Source organism: Stenella coeruleoalba (genome assembly GCF_951394435.1).
Source record: "Stenella coeruleoalba genome assembly, chromosome: 8".
NCBI classification, from domain to species: Eukaryota; Metazoa; Chordata; class Mammalia; order Artiodactyla; family Delphinidae; genus Stenella; species Stenella coeruleoalba.
The window spans coordinates 78783731-78805439 of NC_137154.1; the positions used below are offsets into that span (position 1 = coordinate 78783731).

Genomic DNA, 21709 nt, shown 5'->3' on the forward strand with positions numbered 1-21709 from the left:
GTAGTTGATATTATCACACTAAATAAAAACCAGATATACCTGTTTCTCACACTTTTATGGGGGATATTTTCTTCTTTGAATTGTTTCAAAGGTCCAAGAACAACTTGAAACCACTTTCGTCTTAGGAAATATATATTAAAAACAGTTTGTTTTGGAAAGACTTGTGTACACAACTTGTTCACTGCTTCTCCCCTCTGAAGTCACCTTTTTATATATCAAAGAAATTTGGTGGTGGTGTATTTTTTAGTTCTCATGTAGGACACTAAGGAGTAGGTTTCTCATATTTTCTAAAAGTGCTATTACACAGCAAGCATTCATACATTCTAATGACATGGTAGAAGACAAAAGTCTAAGGAATATCTCACAAGCTTGTGGAAATAGAAATACCTAGGTCTTGCAAACCATGTTTTCTTTTACTGAGAATCCAGTTCTGTATGTTCATAGATCAATAGAGCCTTATTACAGGGTATATAACTGGGTCTCTGACCAGCTGAGCCAGGATTGCCCATGGGTTCTCCACACATTTGTATTGTGTTAATTCACATGAAAAATTTCAACTTGTTCAACTTTTTGTTCTTTATATTTGGCTTCAGAAGTATAAAATAATATGGAAATTACTTCTAAAGAATAAGTGATAATTATTTTATTCTTTATTTTTAATTATTATCATTGCATTTATTTTTATCTCTACTTTTTTTGTTTGAAAATAGATGTCAGCTCATGGATAATCTGTGATGGTGATATTGACCCTGAATGGATAGAATCTCTGAATTCTGTTCTGGATGATAATCGATTACTCACTATGCCCAGTGGAGAAAGGATTCAGTTTGGCCCAAATGTTAACTTTGTATTTGAAACTCATGATTTAAGTTGTGCCTCACCAGCCACAATATCTAGAATGGGAATGATCTTTCTTAGGTGAGAGCATTTGCATACACTGTATTAGAATATTCTTCAATTATTATTTTGGTTTTACAGCTAAGTGAAATAAGTAATGTATGGGTAATGTGTGAATATTTGTTTTCCTCATTCTTATTAACTTCTTTTTGTTTGTTAGGTTTTAATTCATTCAGAGAGTTCCTGTTTATTGCAGTTGAATTATTTCAGCAGTGTAGTTGTATCACAATTACTAAATAATTATTTTTTGTTTACTTAAATGAAACAGCAAGTATTTGTTTTCTTCTTTTTTCTATAACTTTTATTTAAATATTATGATTGAGTTCAGAGAAGTTTTACAAATTGGAAACTTCTTTACTTAATATTTTCTTTCTTCAGTGTATTTGGAAGAAGCTTGAAGAGCAAAAATAAATAACAAACTGATTTTAGATTTCATATACAGTAGTCACATACTAAAACATGGATATTTGAGCCAGTTTCTTCCCAAAATGAGTAATTAGAAAGTTTTCTTTTACCTTTTGAATTTATGTTTTAGAATTTCATATTTATCTGTCTATATAAAGTTCTCTACTCTTTTAGAATCATTTGAAACCATTTTCGATGTTATATGACACATGGTAGGGTTATCAAGTTCATTCAGATTGTTTCCAAAATTATTTAATTGCTTACTTCTTTGATAGTATTATAGGAAACATTTATATTAAACTAGCCGTAAACTCCCAATTAATATTTTGAGGTATTATTTAAAAAATAATACAGCATTGGGTTTATAGCTTTTATAGCAGTATCTCACACAATTTATCTTATTTATTCAATGTATTCTTATAATCTTGTGAGAAAAATAGGATAAAAGGGATGTTTATCACTAAATTTTAAAATATTTATTGAATGCCCATTACCTATATGATGTTAAGTTAGGCATTTTAGGAGAGACAGCAAGAAAGGAGTAAAGCTAACAGTTATGAAGGGCTTATATTTATGAAGAGCTTGTCTTTATGGAGCATACGTTCACAAAGGAGATAATATAAATATAACAGCAATTATAAGCTAGAATATACATGAAATAAGGGGTAAGTAGAATGCCATATTGTAGAGCAATATGCCTGTATAGCTGCATGTTGCTGTAGAGGATTTGAACATTGTTGGTGAACCAGATATTGTTTGTGAGAGGCATAATGAATATATATGATTTCATGTAAAATACAAAAACATATTAATTATTTTTAGTTGCCTTTTGATTAGATTGTACCTTAGTTTTAGGTTTTATTCATTTCTTCAGCAGATATTTGCACTTGCTATGCAATAGGCCAAATGAAGACCTTTTAATAATGAAAGCGAATGCTATTAATTATGCTGGGATAACTGATATAAATCAAGATTGTCTTAGACAAACCAAGACATGTAGTTGCCATGGGCACTGAGGAGATACTGTGACAACAAAGTCTTTATTCTGAAGGAGTTTAGCATCTTTGCTTTGTCTGTTTTGAGCTTATCAAATGTAATTTAAATATTTACCTTTGATCTTTTCATTTTTTCTTTTGCTTATTAAACTGGATAGAAATATGGGAGGAGAAATTCAGGGACTCAGTATTTACTCGTGTTGCTATGAAACACTGGTAGAAGATGGGAAAAATGATAAAATTGTGAGCCCTTGTAACTTCTAAAATTATTAATTATGAGTTGTTTTTACTATAATTTTTATAAATATGCAACATATAATTTTGAATAAGATGTCTATATTATGTTTAATTTCAATCATTGGTCGTTACTCATATAATTAAATGATTTGCTAAAAAAATTATATTTTACTTTAGGATGATCTTCTAGTTTCAGTAGTGGCATGGGAATTTAGGTGTTTGGCTTTTTTGGGGACAGAAAAAGAAAAAGTACTTTTAAAGATCTGCATTAAGATGCAGTGCAGCTTGAAGTTTAATGTGCATTTGAATCACCCAGGGATATTGTTAAAGTGAAGATTTTGCTTCATTAAGTCTGGGGTGGGACTTGGGATTCTGTAGACCACACTTTGGATAGGAAGGGTTTAGACCACTTTTTGGCTAACTTGTAGTTGTGTAATTCTGCTTTAATCTATACTTATAATGATATAGATGAAATTTATTTGCTTTATTTTATAGAAAATGACATATATATAATATATATATATACCTGTATATGTGTATATATGTAGAAGTAATGTATACACATAATATGTATATATATGTAGAAGTAATATATACACATATACATATACGGAAGTAAATAAAGTGAATTCTCACATACTATCAGACAGAGTACATGTGTAGAATGTTTACTGGAGCAGAAATTTATTTTGAAAGTAAATTCACAATTTCTTTCTAACTAGTTTCTTACATGTTTGTTAATGTGTTTCAGTGATGAAGAGACAGATCTTAATTCTCTGATAAAATCTTGGTTGAGGAACCAGCCTCCTAAATATAGAAATAATCTTGAAAACTGGATTGGGGATTATTTTGAAAAGGCTTTACAATGGGTTCTAAAGCAGGTAAGATAATTATAATATTTCATAATTATTTAGGCAAGAAGTATAATGATTGAGTGTTGCTTACATTTAACTGCTTTTTAGTATAAGAGCTCTGACAGAATATGAGGGTGGAGTGAGGGGTAGATGTCTTCATTGCTGTCCCACTGTATTTCATGTTATAACTTTTTATTGTGTTAGTCTTAAAACACTTTAATTCTTCCATCCACGATAGCTTGCACTGCTTGCCTAAAAATCTTGAACATTGGAATGCCTTTCTAAGTTTTACTAGCAAACCCATCTTGCTGTCACATTTTACTGTGTCAATAAATATCTGCATATATGTCATGCTAAAAATAATGACAAGTTAATACTAAAGTAGAGAAAGAATGGTGAGTTATTTATAACATTATTAAAACATTTGTTTATTCAACAAAAATTTATTGAATATCTAATAGACGCCCTAGACAAGACTTTGTGAGGTGAACATTAACAGGACAATCACTATCCCTGCGAAGGGTTTGTCTCATGGAGGAAAATGACATGTAAAAAGATAATAACAATATAACAGGATGAAGAGAGTATTGCTGCCTTCTAGGAGAATTTTAAAAAAGGAGATCACATTTAATTTTGAATTTGAAGCATGAATAGAAGTTTAGCGTGCAAAGAAGACAATTTTCATGTATCTACATGATTTTTTCAAATTTTCTTGGTTTTTTTTTTATGTCATTGCTTTTATAAAAAACATGAACATATAAAAATAGAGGAAATAAATAGCAATGAGGATTTTTTTTTAAGTATCCGATTATTAATCTGAACTTGATTTAGAGGTCAGTACTTGGGGTTGAACAAATCATGTAGCGAAATGTCAATCTCACGTTAGTTTTCTAAACTTTTTTTGTAAGGATGAATGATGGAGGAGTAGGGATTTGGGAGGAAATGATGCAAATGAGATAGGTTTTCCTGGAGACTTCAGGGAAGAACCACTCCCACCAGCCCTCAGTATGACTGAGCTGTCTACCTCTTTGTGCTTCTGCAGCAATGTACTGTGTCCTTCAACTATATTATAATTGCTTTCATTCAACTATAAGCACCTTGAGGGCAAGGACTAAGCCTGTTATAGTCCTTGTTGTATCCCCAGAACCAAAGTTTGTTAATAACAGAGTAGTGAATCAGAGTATATGAGCTTAATTAAACACCTGATGCCTATGTTTGTAGCACCTGTTCAGTAGGTGTGTTGTTATTTCATTAATATAAAACATACAGAGCCTAACAGGACTCTCCAATGCAAATACCTTGAGGTCATTTACTTGCATGCTGTTAGTGTTAGAATGAGAAATATAATACTAGATAGAATGTATTTTAAAAAAGGGGTTTGTGACTATAGAAATGATAACAGGATAAGACTATTAAACCATAGAGTGGATACCAAAGATTCAGTTAGAAAATAAACTAATTCTGTTCTGAGGTCAGTTCCCTGTTATTTTTTGAATTTTTTTTTATGTGTTGAGTGTTCCTTCTTTCTTTATTCTGTGCTTTGTTCACCATGTTCAGATTTTGAGAGATATACTATAATGAATGCTCTAGTCAAGTGCTGATTTTATTTATAACTAGAGCTTTACTTTCTTGTATTTAGCAAATCAGGCAATCTAGAAGAAAATATGTACGTTTCCTTTATCTTGCCTTTAAAGCCTAGAACTCTTAGTATGGCCTAAGCCATTGGATTTCTACTCATCTCCTCCCTTTTTCCCATTTTTCCACCTATTTCTCCATTCTTTGAAAAATATTTATTATGCAGGCAGAGTGCTTTTTTAAAAAAATTTAAATTGGGTCGTTTTATTCTCTTAACGTTTAAAGGCACTGAAAATAAAATTTGCACTCCTTACCACGGCCTGTACAATTGCACATACCCTGGCCCTTGCCTACCTTTCTGACTTGAACCGCTCTTCCTTTGCTTACTCAGGCATAAGCGTCTTTTAAGTCCTTAACTACGCCAGTGGCTTACCATTGCATATGCTGTGTTCTCTGCATGTCAGATAGATCTCATTCTTTTAATGTTAGCTTAAATGTCACCTTTTTCAAAGAGACCTTGAGCCCGCAATCTGAGTTATCCTTTCTCAGAATACACTCTTCCTCTGCTCTATAGCTTCTGCCACAATGTATTAACCATCTCCTCTACTAGACTTGACTTCCATTAAGACAATTGCTCTGTTTAATTCACCTTTTAAAAAAAATACCTAGCACCACATACAGATCCTAATGCATAATTGGTTCTCAGCAAATACTTAGAGAAAGAATGAGAATGCTTTCCTCTTCTAACTCCCTGGCAGTTACACAGGGCCCCAAAGGCCCACAGATCAAAATCATGTACACCACCAGAGTCCAAAAGTTTCATTTTAAAATTCTGTGTAGAGAAAAAGTTCCAAATTGTTTTTAAGCCTGCTTTTACTTTTCTTTCTTGTCCAGAGCCATTAATCTAGCCCTTGCCTCTAGCTTCTTTTCTATCAGCAAGAGGAAATGAGGGACTATTACTTTTAGACCAATGCTCATTGATTTACCTTATTTTTTAAAATATTCTTCAGGTTTAGGAAGTAAACAAACAGTGTATCTATTTGAGGAATCCAGCACTTTCAGCTAGAAATACACAATTGTGTTTTTATGATTACTTTTTATTTTCAAAGTTTATGTATATAAATTGAAATCTAAACATTCTATAACTTGAGTAGGGGGATTAATTTAAAGAGATCCTTGAAAAGATAAGTAAACATCAATCTGTGTATGGTTCTAATTTACTGGTTAATATTTACCTTTTGTCTGTAACATGGATTTCAATCAACAGAATGACTATGTGGTAGAAACAAGTTTGGTTGGGACTGTGATGAATGGTTTATCACATCTCCATGGATGCAGAGATCATGATCAATTTATTATTAATCTCATAAGGGGGCTGGGTGGAAATCTGAACATGAAGTCACGTCTGGAATTCACCAAAGAGGTAATACACATTTAAAGCCTATGTTTAGTCAACATTTTTTGTCAATTTTCATTGATCCTTGGTATAGAACTTTAAAATTTTGAAATTATGCATTTAATACAATAATAATGCATTTATATACAGATCTTCCTCGAATTATGATGGAGTTACATCCAGATAAACCCATCATAAGTTGAAAATATCCTAAGTCGAAAATGCATTTACTACACCTAACCTATCAAATATCATAACTTAGTCTAGCCTGTCTTAAAGTGCTCAGAACACGTACATGAGACTACACTTGGGCAAAATCCTCTAACACAAAGCCTATTTTATAATAAAGTGTCAAATAGAATGTAATTTCTTGACTGTTATACAGAAAGTGAAAAATAGTATGGTTGTAAGCATATCAGTTGTTTACCCTGGTGATTTTGTGGCTGACTGCCCGAGCTGCAGTTTGCTGCGACTCACTGCCACTGCCCACCATCACAGGAAGGTATCTTACCACATTATCGCTAGCCTGGGAAAAGATCAAAATTCAAAGTACGGTGTTTACTGAATTCATATCACTTTCGCCCTATTGTAAACTTGAAAAATCTTTAAGTCGAGCCATTGTAAGTTGAGGACCGTCTGTATAAGTACATAGGTACATGTATACTTATTTTCTCCTTTGATTGAACTAGTTTGTGATATTTTATAATATTAAAATTTTATAAAATATTTAATAGGCTAAAGTTCTGACTATACCTTTTTTGTTAGATATTTTTGATACTTAGCTATGTAAATAAATATAATTATTTTATTCATTTTTAATCTTAAAATAACATATTTTTAATCATTTTTTTTAACCAGAAGAGTTTTAGCAGTTAGGAATGCTTGGATGGAGTAATCATTATAAATCTTTTCTTTATTAAATGCAAAGGTATATTTCAGCCACGTTTATAAAACTAAATTTTACATATTAAGGAATTTCTTCCTATTGGCCTCTGTTGAAATACTTGAACACATATTCCTTTGGGTTGGCTCCAACATTATGTTCTGCATTTTTATCACTTTGTTTCATTGATATCACCATTTATTGCTTTCTCTGTTCTGTTTTTCTTTCCATGGCTGTTCTGTTGCCTCTGTTACCAGATGCTTCTCATTGCTACCACTCAATGTCATATTATAAGCTGCTTTTAAGCAGACATTTTATTGCCAAAGTTTAGAATAAAGCTGTTGAAGAGTGGCATTAGGGGCTAACTCTCTGCTGTGTATCTGTGCAGATAACAGTTTTTTGTGTAAGAAAGAAGAACAAGTTGAGAGCAGTGGTGGTGACAGTGGAATGTTCAGTACCAAAATGTACTGGAAATTAAAGGTCTAGGAGTCCTACATTGTACAATTTGTAATTTAGTGTTCATTAGAATTCAATTAAAAGTTGAATATATTTATACAACATATGTGTGAACCAGATGACTTTTATTTGCTTAAATGATCATTCAGAGAGTAATATTTCAGATAAAATGTTACTATAATTATTAAGGATATTAGGTGAGTTTAGTGCATGTGAACTTTTTTATTTTTAAAGTAAGATGATTCTCTTTGGAGGATTTACTTTAAAGAATTAAAATTTCACATACTCTGTTTGGAGCACTGTATATGAAAACCTATCACAACTTTTTCCTCTTAAGGTTTTTAATTGGGCACGAGTATCTCCTCCGGACCCTCACAAACCAATGGACACCTACTATGACTTGAGTAGAGGACGATTAGCATCTTATGTGCTGAAGAAGCCAGAAAACTTGTCTGCTGATGATTTCAGTAATAGCCAAACTCTTCCAGTCATTCAGACTCCTGACATGCAACGAGGTCTAGATTATTTCAAACCTTGGTTAAGTTCTGATACTAAACAGTCATTTATTCTTGTCGGACCAGAAGGATGTGGCAAAGGGTAAGAGGAGAAAAATGTTAATCGAGGTGCATATTGTGGATTTATGCTTCTCTCCTGTTTTAAAATGATTTAACAGGCTTTCGTTACCTTTTTTTTGGTTAAAGTAGCATTTACATTTTCATGAAGGACTCTTTATTGTCACTACTTGTAAAGATAATATGACTATAGAGAAAAATATGTCCTGTTTTTCTGCCGAGTTATGTGTTTTCCAATGGAATTAGAAGAAGATACTCTTAAAAAGAATCTGTGCGTACAATCATAAAAAATGAATACCTGATGTACTCGCAAACTACTATATGCTATAGTTATAAAAAATAAATCTTGAAGTTAGCTATTTAAAAATAGCTTTTAATTCAGTGGAATTCAACCTATTTTTAGTGCCTCCTGAGTGTAGTTTTTTGGAAATAAAGGAAATATGGATTATTATTTTCACATTTCTAGTAATAATTAAACAATTCTGTAAAGTCATAGTAATTTTTTTTTAACTTGGAGGACTTAATATTTTAAAATCTTTCCTTCAACTGTGGGGAAACAATACTTTTTATGTGTACTTTTTCAAACTGAATTATTTCTGTGAACTGTGATTTTTTTTTTTCTTTGCTGAAAGAGTCCCAAGAATGCCTTAAAATATGAATTAATTCTTTTTCCACTCTAAAAATTAGAAAGCTTACCTTCATAGCTATGGATAGTTATGGAAACCATATCTATTTTTACCACTTTTCCCTTAAACATCATATGTAATTTAGAAACTAAAATATTTAAAAATAGAAATTTTGTATTGAATATAGAAAGTATTTTATTGGTTGCATTTGTGAAGTCAAATGTTTTATATCTTTCTCAGGATGCTGCTCAGGTATGCCTTTTCCCAACTCCGGTCCACTCAAATTGCTACAGTTCACTGTAGTGCGCAAACTACTTCTCGGCATCTCCTGCAGAAACTGAGCCAAACTTGCATGGTAATCAGTACTAACACTGGTCGAGTGTATAGACCAAAAGACTGTGAGAGACTTGTTCTGTACTTAAAAGATATCAACCTACCCAAGCTTGATAAATGGGGGACTAGTACTTTGGTAGCTTTCCTGCAGCAGGTGGGTCTTATCACTTGAAGTGTTTTGATATAATTGGAAACAATTTAATTTCATTAACTTTTCTTGTAGATAGAAAATCTGCTTTCCATTTTAGGGCTAGTTTTATCTAGCATGTGTCATGGAAATTAAACTCTTGAAGCATCTCACACTTGTTCCAGGGCTACTTTCTTTGATCTTCCTCCATCTAAAGATTAGTATTACATCAAGATGATATATGACAGAAAGAGTAAAAACAACCTTTACCCTACACCATTTACCTACCCTTTATTCCTAAAAAATGGAGAAAAGCAGAAGCTGGGGATGGTGCTGGAGCTGGGGAAGTTTTTGCTTCATTCTTTTAGGTATGCATTCTTCTGAGAGCAGTTAGACTTCCTCAGTCATGCTTCAGTCACTGTGGAAGATTTTTTTTCTTTATGTGATTTACATCACATTAGAAACTCTAAATTCTAAATTAGAGCTTAATATACTCATTTTGGTTCACATTTTGCTTTTCTATATAACTGAAGAATATAATAAAATATTTATAGAAAAAATATTATCCTTATATTTCTCCTGATTTCTTTCACTTTTTTTTTTTTTTTTTGCCATACGTGGGCCTCTCACCGCTGTGGCCTCTCCCGTTGCGGAGCACAGGCTTCGGACAGGGGGCGCAGGCCCAGCGGCCATGGCTCATGGGCCCAGCTGCTCCGCGGCATGTGGGATCTTCCCGGAACAGGGCACGAACCCGTGTCCCCTGCATCGGCAGGTGGACTCTCAACCGCTGCGCCACCAGGGAAGCCCTCTTTCACTTTTTTTTTTTTTGATAATTGCTGGTGGATTTATACTATCACCTGGATTTTAACATTTATTTGAAAAGCATTTTAAAAGTGAGGATAATTCAGCTAACATTAATTGAACACAGAGTCTTTAAAAACAAAATTTTTATTGGAGTATAGTTGATTTACAATGTTGTGTTAGTTTCTGCTGTACAGCAAAGTGAATCAGATATACCTATACATATATCTACTCTTTTTTAGATTCTTTTCCCATATAGGTCATTATAGAGTATTGAGTAGAGTTCCCTGTGCTATACAGTAGGTCCTTATTAGTTATCTATTTTATACATAGTAGTGTGTATATGTTGATCCCAATCTCCCAGTTTGTCTTCCCCCCATTTCCCAGTAACCATAATCCTCTGATGATGATTGCATTTGGAAACAATTGAATTTTATGCAAAATATATCATGATTAGAAAATCTTAAGCATAAAACACTTAAATATATTTATCTTCAAATAGGTATTGACATATCAAGGATTTTATGATGAAAATTTGGAATGGGTTGGTTTAGAAAATATTCAAATTGTGGCTTCTGTGTCAGCTGGAGGAAGACTGGGAAGACATAAGCTTACTACCAGATTTACTTCTATTGTTCGTCTTTGTGCTGTAGAGTACGTATCATTGTATTAAAAGATTTTTTTGACTTAGGGAGACATACATTGCATTTTATGAAAGGTATATATTAATGGTATTACTTCAAAATGTAGAATATAAAAATAGTCAAACTTAAGCTCTGATGTTAGTTTTTTCCTATCCTTCCTAAACTGTAGGCAGTAATTTAGGGTGATGAAGGCTTTAATCAATGCTTGTTATATATTAGAAACAAAACAACTGCTTTGTATTGTCTCTAAATGTCAATCTCAGGAATCTGAACGGTGGGTTTTAGATTTAAATGTTTTATGGGTTATTTAAAGCAAAAATACAATCAAATTTTATGTAGATAACTAAAAAGAGAATTTAAATTTTAACAAAGTAGAGTTAGGTCATTTAGTGGCTTATAATATTAATCATAACATACCCATCCATCTCCATGGTCCATAATTGTTACATGAACTCGAATTTTATGACGCTAGGTCCTCTATTTTGCCTTACAAAATCTTGTTTTTGTGTTTTCATGCTAAACTGCCCCCGTCTATTAACATTCTTCTTTTAGAAATGTTACAGCAACCAATTAAGCTGTACTGAAATAGATTTTGCTTAGGGAGAAACAGGTTGATTTTATTTGTTGTTTTCTACTTCTGTAGTTCTAAGGTGGATTACTGTTCTTTGTACAGACTATACTTAATTCAAAATACTTTTTCTTAAGCAGAATTTTCCTTTGGCCCTTTCTAAAGATCAGTGGTCTTTTAAACAATTATGTTTTTAAGTAATTTCATTGGAATCCTCTATTAGAATCCTTAGTATTTGAAAACAGATAATTAGGGATCTGATTTAGTTGAAGTAACAATAGGGTCTGTGAGCCTGGCCTTAGCCGTTGAGTAAACCTTGGAGGTATTTAGGCCTTACAATTTGAAAACCACACAGTTTGAAAACCATTGCTATAACTTAACATTAAAATAATAATTTAGGGGACTTCCCTGGTGGTCCAGTGGTTAAGACTTCGCCTTCCAATGCAGGGGGTGCAGGTTCGATCCCTGGTCAGGGAGCTAAGATCCCACATGCCTCGTGGCCAAAAAACCAAAACATAAAACAGAAGCAATATTGTAACAAGTTCAATAAAGACTTCAAATATGGTCCACATCTAAAAAAGTCTTAAAAGAAATAGTAGTTTAGAATGTTGATTTATTTCAACTTCTTATATGCTTTTTCTTAGTTACCCAGAAAGAGAGCAATTACAGACAATTTATGGAGCATATCTGAAACCAGTTCTACATAAAAATCTGAAGAATCATACTATTTGGGGTTCTTCATCAAAAATTTATCTCTTAGCAGGATCTATGGTACAAGTGTATGAACAGGTATATATTCACTTACATTGTAGTTTTCATGTCTATTGGTATTACTCCCAAAGGGCTACCTTTAATCCTGATTTGTGTTGATGCTCAGGCTTTCTTTTCCTGTCGTTTATTATACTTTTCTACTGGAGAGTGACTCTGTGAGGATAGATGTTTGTGTGTGTGTTATTCATTATTGTATCTTCTGGCATAGTTTCTAATAGACACCCAAAAAGTATTGAATGAATAAATCAGTGGGTAGATGGTCATTCTGCTTTGATTTCAAATTTAGTTTATTTACAGTGGGGTTCATCTTCTTTCCAAAACTAGATCTTTCTCCTGACTTCTGTCAGTTTCTGTCTTTCAGGCTTCAAACCCGAGAGTAGTTCTTGATGTTTATTTCTTTCCTTTTATCTGTGAGGAAATGTCTAAAATATTCTGATAAAGTGGGGTGATACTTGAAAATAGGCATTAAGGATGCAGAAGATATTTATTGAGTACCTTCTCTTTCCAGTGCTAGTCCTAGGGATACAAAGATGACTGAGTCACTATTCCCTAGAAATGCACAGTCTAATGAGGAACCTGATCATATAAATAAACTATTAACACAGGGTAGTAAGTCTATCAATAACAATATGCACCAGTTGTAGAGATAGCATGGAAGAGGGAGTGAATAGCTTTGTTGTGTGTAGTAGATTTTTTTTTAAACATCTTTATTGGAGTATATAATTGCTTTACAATGGTGTGTTAGTTTCTGCTTTATAACAAAGTGAATCAGCTATACATATACATATATCCCCATATCTCCTCTCTCTTGCATCTCCCTCCCACCCTCCGTATCCCACCCCTTTAGGTGGTCACAGAGCACTGAGCTGATCTCCCTGTGCTATGCGGCTGCTTCCCACTAGCTATTTTACATTTGGCAGTGTATATATGTCCATGCCACTCTCTCACTTCGTCCCAGCTTACCCTTCCCCCTCCCCATGTTCTCAAGTCCATTCTCTACATCTGCATCTTTATTCCTGTCCTGCCCCTAGGTTCTTAAGAACCTTTTTTTTTTTTTTAGATTCCATATATATGTGTTTGCATATGGTATTTGTTTTTCTCTTTCTGACTTGCTTCACTCTGTATGACAGACTCTAGGTCCATCCACCTCACTACAAATAACTCAATTTCGTTTCTTTTTATGGCTGAGTAATATTCCATTGTATATTTGTGCCACATCTTCTTTATCCATTCATCTGTCGATGGACACTTAGGTTGCTTCCATGTCCTGGCTATTGTAAATTTTAAGAGGAGATGAAATGTGGTCTAAGGTTTGAAAAATAAAGAGAAATTCACAAAGTGGCTGGAGGTGAAAGAGGGTCTTCTTGGGTAAAGGGAATAGCATGTGAAAGTTATGGAAGTGTTTGTGGAGGATGCTTTTTATAGTATTGGAGTAGAAGTGGGGAAAAATAAAGCTATGTTTTTCTAAATTAATTCAAATGTTAGGCAGTCAAGGCCAGAATAAGAGCAGTAGCTCCATCCGTAGAGAGGAAGGGAGAGGCTCTTCTCTCGTTGGTTATATTGTGGCACTTTGATTTGTTAAAAGTTTAATGATTTCTTGAACACAAGATAGCTCTGTGGGTCCCACCATTATAAAATGGGTCTGTCTTACACCCATGAGCACCTTGGAATTATAACTACCATTTTATAAAATTTAGGTTAGCTTTCCTTGAATTCCTTTCTTTAGCAGGGCTTTTTAACCTTTCATTTTATTTTTTTCCATGGACAACCTTTGACAGTTTGTTGAAGTTTATGAACAACCTCTCTTAGATACTGTTTTTAAATGCATAAAATATAGAATACAAGATAACTGAGGAAATAAGTAATATTGAAATACAGTTCCAGCCACTGGTAGGAATTGACATTCCTATGAATTTAAGGTGACTGAAAAATTTATAGCATGATTATATATTTAAGAGAGAAGACAAATCTTTTACTATATTTTTTTCAGGTGCGGGCCAAATTTACAGTTGATGATTATAGCCACTATTTCTTTATTCCTTGCATCCTTACCCAGTGGGTTCTTGGCTTATTCAGATATGATTTAGAAGGAGGTAAGTTTTGCTTTTATGATTTCAAATCACTTATCTCTCTTTAGAATATCATACTGTGTGTGTGTGTGTGTGTGTGTGTTTATGCTGTATATGTATATTATATTTGTAATAGATAAATGAGTATTGTAATTATAGTATTTTAAAAATTAAAATGTTAATATTAAATTTAAACATGATATTAGAATTATGATATTTTATTATGCTTCCTCTCCTAAAGTATGATTGTCACTATTAAAACTTGATCTGGAAAAAAATGTAATTGTTATCCTTTGTAGCCAAAGCATGTTTAATATGCTCTTGGGGATTGATATTTTTATTGAACAACTAGAAATAATAGAGTTTAATCCTTTAAAGAATCAAAAAAGTTTACCAACTCATTAACAAAATGAATTTTAACTCTTTTTCCCTTTATTCTATTTATCTGACGCCAAAATAATGGTATGTAGATTCTCATTCTCTATTTCTTTCTAATATTATGTTGAAACAGACCATTTTTAAATCATTTGAATTTTATTATAATTAAAGAAAATTTTGCCTTTTTTAGGATCCTCAAACCATCCTCTAGCTTACGTATTAGAAATTGTGGCATATGAAGCGCAGCGCTTATTTCGTGACAAAATTGTTGGTGCAAAGGAACTTCATTTATTTGACAGTATTTTAACATCAGTGTTTCAAGGAGACTGGGGCTCAGATGTACTAGACAATATGGCAGGTAATATAGTTACAGAGTTTATGTAAATATATAAAAGTTATGAGCACTTTCAGTTTTTTTCTTACTGATAGCATGATTTCATATATCTAAACAAATGAAAACTTTGGATAATTTATATATGTATTACTGAATCACTTTGCTGTAGAGTAGAAATTAACACAGCATTTTAAATCAACTATACTTCAGTAAAATTAATTAAAACAAAAACGCTAAGACTTTGGAAATTTTAATGTTTTTACCGTAAGAGGCTGCTCTGTCTTCTTTGCTAGATTTCAATAATTATGTTCCAAACAAAATATGATGACGATAATTGTTTTCTTGGAAACGGTTGTTCAGACCGTAATGTTTAACATTTGCAATTCAAAACTGTATTTCCTGAAGGACTTTTACTAATAAAAATAGCCATATATGTGTGATATTTAAAGATCATAGTGAAAATCCATATTTGATTATAATGAACTTTCGCTTGAGAAAGTGACTCATTCCTGTCACTACTCATAATGTCATTAGCACAGAACTTCTTATGTACCCTCTTATCAGCTTCACCCATTATTATGATAAACAAAGCATAGCACCAGTCAAAGGAGCTATGTTGCATTTGCAACTATTGCTGCTTAATGACCAATTTGCATTATGAAATGCTGTGGGAGTGATGCATATAAAATGAAAATCAACATGTTGAAAAGGCCTTTGACAGAGGATGACTGTAATATGGAACTCTTTCCTAATAAAACTGCTTTCAAGCTACAAAATGAATTTCTATTCTATTAGAGTGTAAGGCAAGCCTTCAAAAATATTTCATATAATACATTATGTTGTATCTTTCTAGATTTGATATTGGTTCCAGGGTCATAATGACGTAAGCCAAGGGGAGTCTTGAAGGTGAAAAGGATACTAAGATTGATAGAAGGAATTTTCTAGGTGCTGCTTGAGTTTTAGAATCAGGAAATAAGTTCAAAAGAACCTAAGACAGGATAAAATGCTGAGAGAAGCCTGTTAATAGTTCAAAGTTGGCTTGATTTTGAGTGAGGTTTTATGTCATTGTGGCGTGTAGTTTTCATGGCTTAGCATGGAGAGGCTCTTGTTCTAAAATGCTGCCATGTTTCTCAGTCTAAAAATTGAGTTAATAGTGTCTGGTCTTGCAAAGAAAGTGACATATCCTTTGGGCATTAGATAGTATCAGTGTCTTATCTGAATTCTCTAGAATTTGGTATCTTTTAGAGTCTCCTGTGTAGGACTCAATAATATTTTTTTCTCAGTATTTTACTTTTTAATGAAGGGTTGCATTTAAAAAAAAATACAGGCTTGATATATGTTAGATCCAGGCAAATATGATTTTCACATAGTAGAATATTAAGAAAAATTATTAAGAAAAATTTTGGATGCTTAAAAATTTTAAGTATCCAAAATTAAAAATTTAATTTTGGATACTGAAAAATAAACTAGATACATTCTTGTGCTCAAGAAATTTGTAATCTAATGGCAGATACAGATGTGAAAGTCCTTGCTTACAATGATAACTATTGCTAATATGTTTAGGTGCCACAAAGATTTATGCAAATAGATGGTTAAACTGGTAAATACAATAGAGCATGAAGTGTTTTACAATTAATATAACTTTTCTGAATATATTTGGGATAAATGTTGGATATTAGGGGTGTAGAAGAGTAGAGACTAATTCCTTTTTGAGGAAGTTACTTTGAAATTTTTTATTTTGAGATAATTGTAGATTCACATACAGTTGTAAGAACTAACAGAGAGAGAACACATGTACTTTTTACTTGTTTTCCTTCAACTCTGGCAAAAATAATATAATATCACAACCAGGATATTGACATTGATACAGTTAAAATGGATCAACTCCTCTTCCATCCCCTGGAAACCACCCATGTTTTCTGTGTTCAATTTTGTCATTTCAACAATCTTATTTTCAATCAGAATAATTCTCTGGAGATATATGCAGGTTCTTGAGTGTTTCAGTAGTTTGTTCCTTTTTATTGCTGAGTAGGTATTATATTTAGACATGCTACCATTTCTTTCACCATTGACTTGTGGAAGGGCATCTGAGTTGTTTTCAGTTTTTGGCTATTAAGAGGAAAGCTGCTGTAGGCATTTATGTGCAGGTTTTTGTGTGGAGATTTTTGTTTCTCTGAGATAAATGCTCAGGAATGCAGTTGCAGGGTTGAATGATACTTGTATGCTTAGTTCAAAAAAAAAAAACCTGCCACACTGTTGTCTAGAGTAGCTGTATTTCAGTTTACATTTCCATCAGCAATTTACGAGTGATCCAGGTGCTCCACATCCGTGCCAGCATTGGGTGTTGTCAGTATTTTCTTATTTTAGCCATTCTGATAAGTGTGTACTGATAGGTCATATTGGTTTTATTTTGCATCTTGCTGACAGCTAATGAAGTTGAACATCTTTTCATATGATTAATTGTCTTCTGTCTGTCCTCTTCAGTGAAATGTCTCTTTATGTCTTTTGCCCATTTTCTAATTGGATTTTTTTTAATATTGAGTTTTTAGAATTCTTTCTGTATTTTAGATACTATTCTTATGTCACATATGTGGTTAGCAAATATATTCTCCCACTGTGTAGCTTGTCTTTTCATCTTCTTAATAGAGTCTTTCACAGATTAAAAAAGGTTTTAATTTTATGAAGCTCAATTTATTAATTTTTCTTTTTAAGGATTTTTTGGTGTCAAGTTTAAGAACTCTGTCTAGTCCTAGATTTTGAAGATTTTCTCCACCTTTTTTTCCTAAATACTTTATAGTTTTATGTTTTAAGTCAGTGGTCCATTTTGAGTGAATTTCTCTGTAAAGAGTGAGACTTAGGTCACGGTTCATTTCTTTGCCTATGGTTGTCCACTTGTTCCAGCACCACTTGTTGAATAGGCTACCCTTCTGCCTTGAATCGCTTTTGCACGTTAGTCAAAAATTAATTGTGTAACTCTGTTTCTGGGTTCCTGATTCTGTTCCATTGATGTATATGTCCTTCTGCCAGTACCACACTGAGTTGATTGCTGTAGCTGTATAATAAGTCTTAAAATTCGATTGACTGATTCCTTCTTCTTTAAAATTGTTTTAGCTATTTGCCTTTCCATATAAATTTTAGAATAATCTTGTATATATAAACAATGTTGCTGAGATTGTGGTAGGAATTGTATTAGTTCTGTGTATTGGTTTGGGAAGAATTGACCTCTTTATTATGTTGATTTTTCCAATCCATGAACATAATATATTTGTCCATTTATTTAGATACTCTTTGCTTTTTTTCATCAGTGTTGTATAGTTTTCAGCATAAGTCCTATAAGGTATTTTGTTAGATTAACACCTAAGACTTTAATTTTTTGGAACAATTACAGGAAATCAAACTGTATCTTAAAGGATACAATTAAGTGAAGAAGAGGGGAAGGGCATTCCAGACAAAGGAAAAAGCATATGCAAAGAATCAAAGGTTTGAGAAAACTGGGGTATATATTGGAGTACAGAGGGAGATAAGAGATTCAAGCAGTCAGTGGAGCCAAATTGAAGCCAAACTGCAAAGGGCCTTGATTAGGAAAAGTTTTGCTTTTAAGGCAGTGGGAAGCTATATGTGATATTGGAGTGCAGTGGTACTATCAGATTTTGTTTTTGTGTTTGTTACTCTAGTAGCAGTGAGGATATATTTGATGGGGTAAAGGCTTGTAGCAGGGATATGAGGTAAGAGGATGCTGCAATAGTCCAGCTGAGAAATGATGAGACATGAAGATAATAAGTTCAGTTTTATGCATGTGTTTGAATGTTTACAAGCTTTTTGAGTGTCTTTTGGGAACCTACATAAAGTTTATCAGTTCTGTGAGGGCAGAAATTATGTTTGTCTTATTCATTACTTATCTCTAACAGGAAGTACAATGTTTAAATACAGGTCTGTGATAGATAAGTGTTTAATGAATGAATGCATGAGTTACATGTCATTAAGCAATTCGAAATATGGGACTAGACTAGAGCTGGGAGACTTGCCTAGAGATACGTAGTGAATCGGTTTTTGGTGTATATTTAGATAGTTGATAATCTAATCCACAGAATAAGATTAAATAATTCCAGGGGAGTATTTAGAATTAAAGCATAATAGGCTGAATTTGGATCCCAGTGAAAATAAAAATATAAGGGATAACACATGCCACAGAGCGGCTGGGCCTGTGAGCCATGACCGCTGAGCCTGCACGTCTGGAGCCTATGCTCCACAACGGGAGAGTCCACAGCAGTGAGAGGCTCGCGTACTGCAAAAAAAAAAAAAAAAAAAAAAAAAAAAAAAATATATATATATATATATATATATGGGATAAATAGAAAACTGAAAAGGAGTAGTGGTTGTGGCTTGATGAGCACGGTAATATAGATTCAAGGAAAAAAGTTCCATTAAGGAGATGCACACAAGTCATGTTGGGATAATGACTACAACGAAGGTTTGGATTTCGCAATTAGGGTAGCATTGTTGTTCCCAAATAAGAGTTTAGTATAGTGTTTTTGGCAAGTAGAAGATAATGTGAGAAATATGATGGAGAAGGAAAGAAGAACATGAGGTAGCTTGGGGTCTAGGGAAGGTTTGCTGAGCGCAGCATATGACAAGGTGGATACTGATGGAACAGTCTCCCAGAGGAATTGGGAGGCGAAACTTCAATAGAATGGTGAACAGATTTTCCTTGTGTGGTAACAGGAACACTGCTGTAGATAAATTTAAGGGAAGTTTGTGGGATTTTTATTTTCTAATTAAAATTTGGTTAATTTTTCTTTTATTTTAGAAGTCAGGGCTCTTGATGATATTAGTAAATCTGTGTTCTTTTTCAAGAATAATTTTGAGATTGTTTTATTTATTTGCCAATTCAAAGTAATTAATCTTTGCCTTTCTGGGGATGTTCTAATTTGGACTAATTAAGTTAAAAACAGTTTAGTGTGAAATATATCTACTGATGCTCCCATTATGATTAACACACATAAAACAAAAATATCTTTCATTTCTACAGATAATTTCTATGTTACATGGGGAGCTCAACATAATTCAGGAATAAGGTCAGCCCCAGGACAACCTTTGCCTCCACATGGAAAACCACTTGGAAAACTAAATTCTGCAGATCTTAAGGATGTTATTAAAAAGGTATAATATGAATAATGAATTCGAATTGGGATTTGGTTATGATTAAAGCCATTTTCAAAATATTTATTGTAAGTTTTTTTAGGGCATGAAGTGAAAGATCTTAGAATAGGCAAAAGCGGTTCGTATCTTTTGGAATTTAGCCCAATGTGGCAGATCTAAGTAGGTGCACATGCACTTACACAGATTAGTGTAAAATTGCTAGGATACATTCTGGAAAAAGGTATCTGAGGTTGGAACTATTAAAAAGGCTTAATATTAATTGGGAAATATAACTGCTAATATTATATTAACAGTTAATATGATACTAACTTCTCATTCTAGAACAGTGGTCTCAAACTTTAGTGAGCATTAGAAACACTTTGAGAACCAGAAAATATTGATGGCTGGGTCCCATCCAGAGAAATCTGAATTCAATAGGTACTAATCTGAATCTGAAAACAATCAGAAGAGAATCCAAATTTCTGAGACACTTCCAAATGATGTTGATGCTGCTGGTTCACTGAAACTTTTAGTAGCACTGTCCTATGGAGTTTTGTTTGTTTGTTTTGTTTTTGAGATTAATTATAATAAAAAGAAACAGTATTATATATGATTACTTTAAAAATTAATATTTATAGTGGAAGTTAGTATGGATTTTATATCAAGAAAAGTCTTTCATGGTCTAGTAAATTTATTTGTTTGCCTGGAATGGATATTGAAAAGTTTGGGAATGTGCAAAAGTTGTTAAGTATGTGAAAGCTGTCCTTTCTCTCTTTCTTCACTCTATCACATAGCTCCTGGCAGGGCATGCTACCTCTTTGTGGGCTTTTGGTTCATTGCTGAGCTGTGTGTAAGAACAAGAGTTCACAAAATATCTTTAGGCAGTACGTTTTGAGAGTTTGGGGATTGTTTTATAGTCTGTGCACACTGATTTGATGTGTAACAAGTGGTAAAAATTTGAGAGCTTTTGAAGTCTTTATAATTAACCTGCTATCTTACACTGCTTTTTACTAGTTATATTAATGGTGTTCAAAAGTAACTGACTGTTGTGGACGCGTGAACTTGTTTGACATCATGTAAATTTTTCCTTACAAAGTGCCATAAAGCTGGATTACTGGATAGATAAAAGAGTGTGAAACAACATGAATACACTTAACCCCTTTTCTTGAGTGCACCAAAAATATAATCTCTTAATCTAGATAACTAACATTTTATTATGTAATTTGGACTTATATTAATTATATAATACGCTTTGTGATCTTTGAAGGGTCTTATTCATTATGGACGAGATAACCAGAATTTAGATATTTTACTTTTCCAAGAAGTCCTGGAATACGTGTCTAGGATAGACAGAGTGCTGAGTTTTCCTGGAGGTTCACTTCTGTTAGCCGGATGCAGTGGTGTAGGTCGTCGGACCATTACTTCTTTAGTCAGTCATATGCATGGAGCAGTGCTGTTTTCACCAAAGATTTCCAGGGGATATGAACTGAAGCAGTTCAAAAATGATCTCAAACATGTGAGTGACTCACAGTCTTTTGTTTTATTTGGTTTTAAATCACAGTTAGTTATTCAAAAAGCCTTTAAATCTCTGATATGCAACATAGTCTTTATTTTAATTTTGATGATTGTTTTCTCCATAATTGTTACAA

At 33.0% G+C, this 21709-nt stretch overlaps 1 protein-coding gene across 4 annotated transcripts in view; it reads left to right on the forward strand.

The window, feature by feature from the left end:
* The window catches only part of DYNC2H1 (dynein cytoplasmic 2 heavy chain 1), a 376702-nt gene that overhangs the window by 84372 nt on the left and 270621 nt on the right, over positions 1–21709 (forward strand). For 3 of the 4 annotated variants that reach the window (XR_013829425.1, XM_079929106.1, XM_079929107.1), the window contains exons 39-49: positions 711–918; positions 3286–3415; positions 6231–6386; positions 8036–8295; positions 9137–9383; positions 10660–10811; positions 12014–12158; positions 14131–14233; positions 14778–14945; positions 19951–20081; positions 21328–21576. Coding sequence is in view for 3 of the 4 variants with exons in the window: in XM_079929106.1 (XP_079785232.1) it covers positions 711–918; positions 3286–3415; positions 6231–6386; positions 8036–8295; positions 9137–9383; positions 10660–10811; positions 12014–12158; positions 14131–14233; positions 14778–14945; positions 19951–20081; positions 21328–21576 (1949 nt within the window). In the remaining variant the exon portion in view is untranslated. Of the gene's footprint in view, positions 1–710; positions 919–3285; positions 3416–6230; positions 6387–8035; positions 8296–9136; positions 9384–10659; positions 10812–12013; positions 12159–14130; positions 14234–14777; positions 14946–19950; positions 20082–21327; positions 21577–21709 lie in introns of those variants that run through there. The other variant, XM_079929108.1, reaches the window with a different exon arrangement.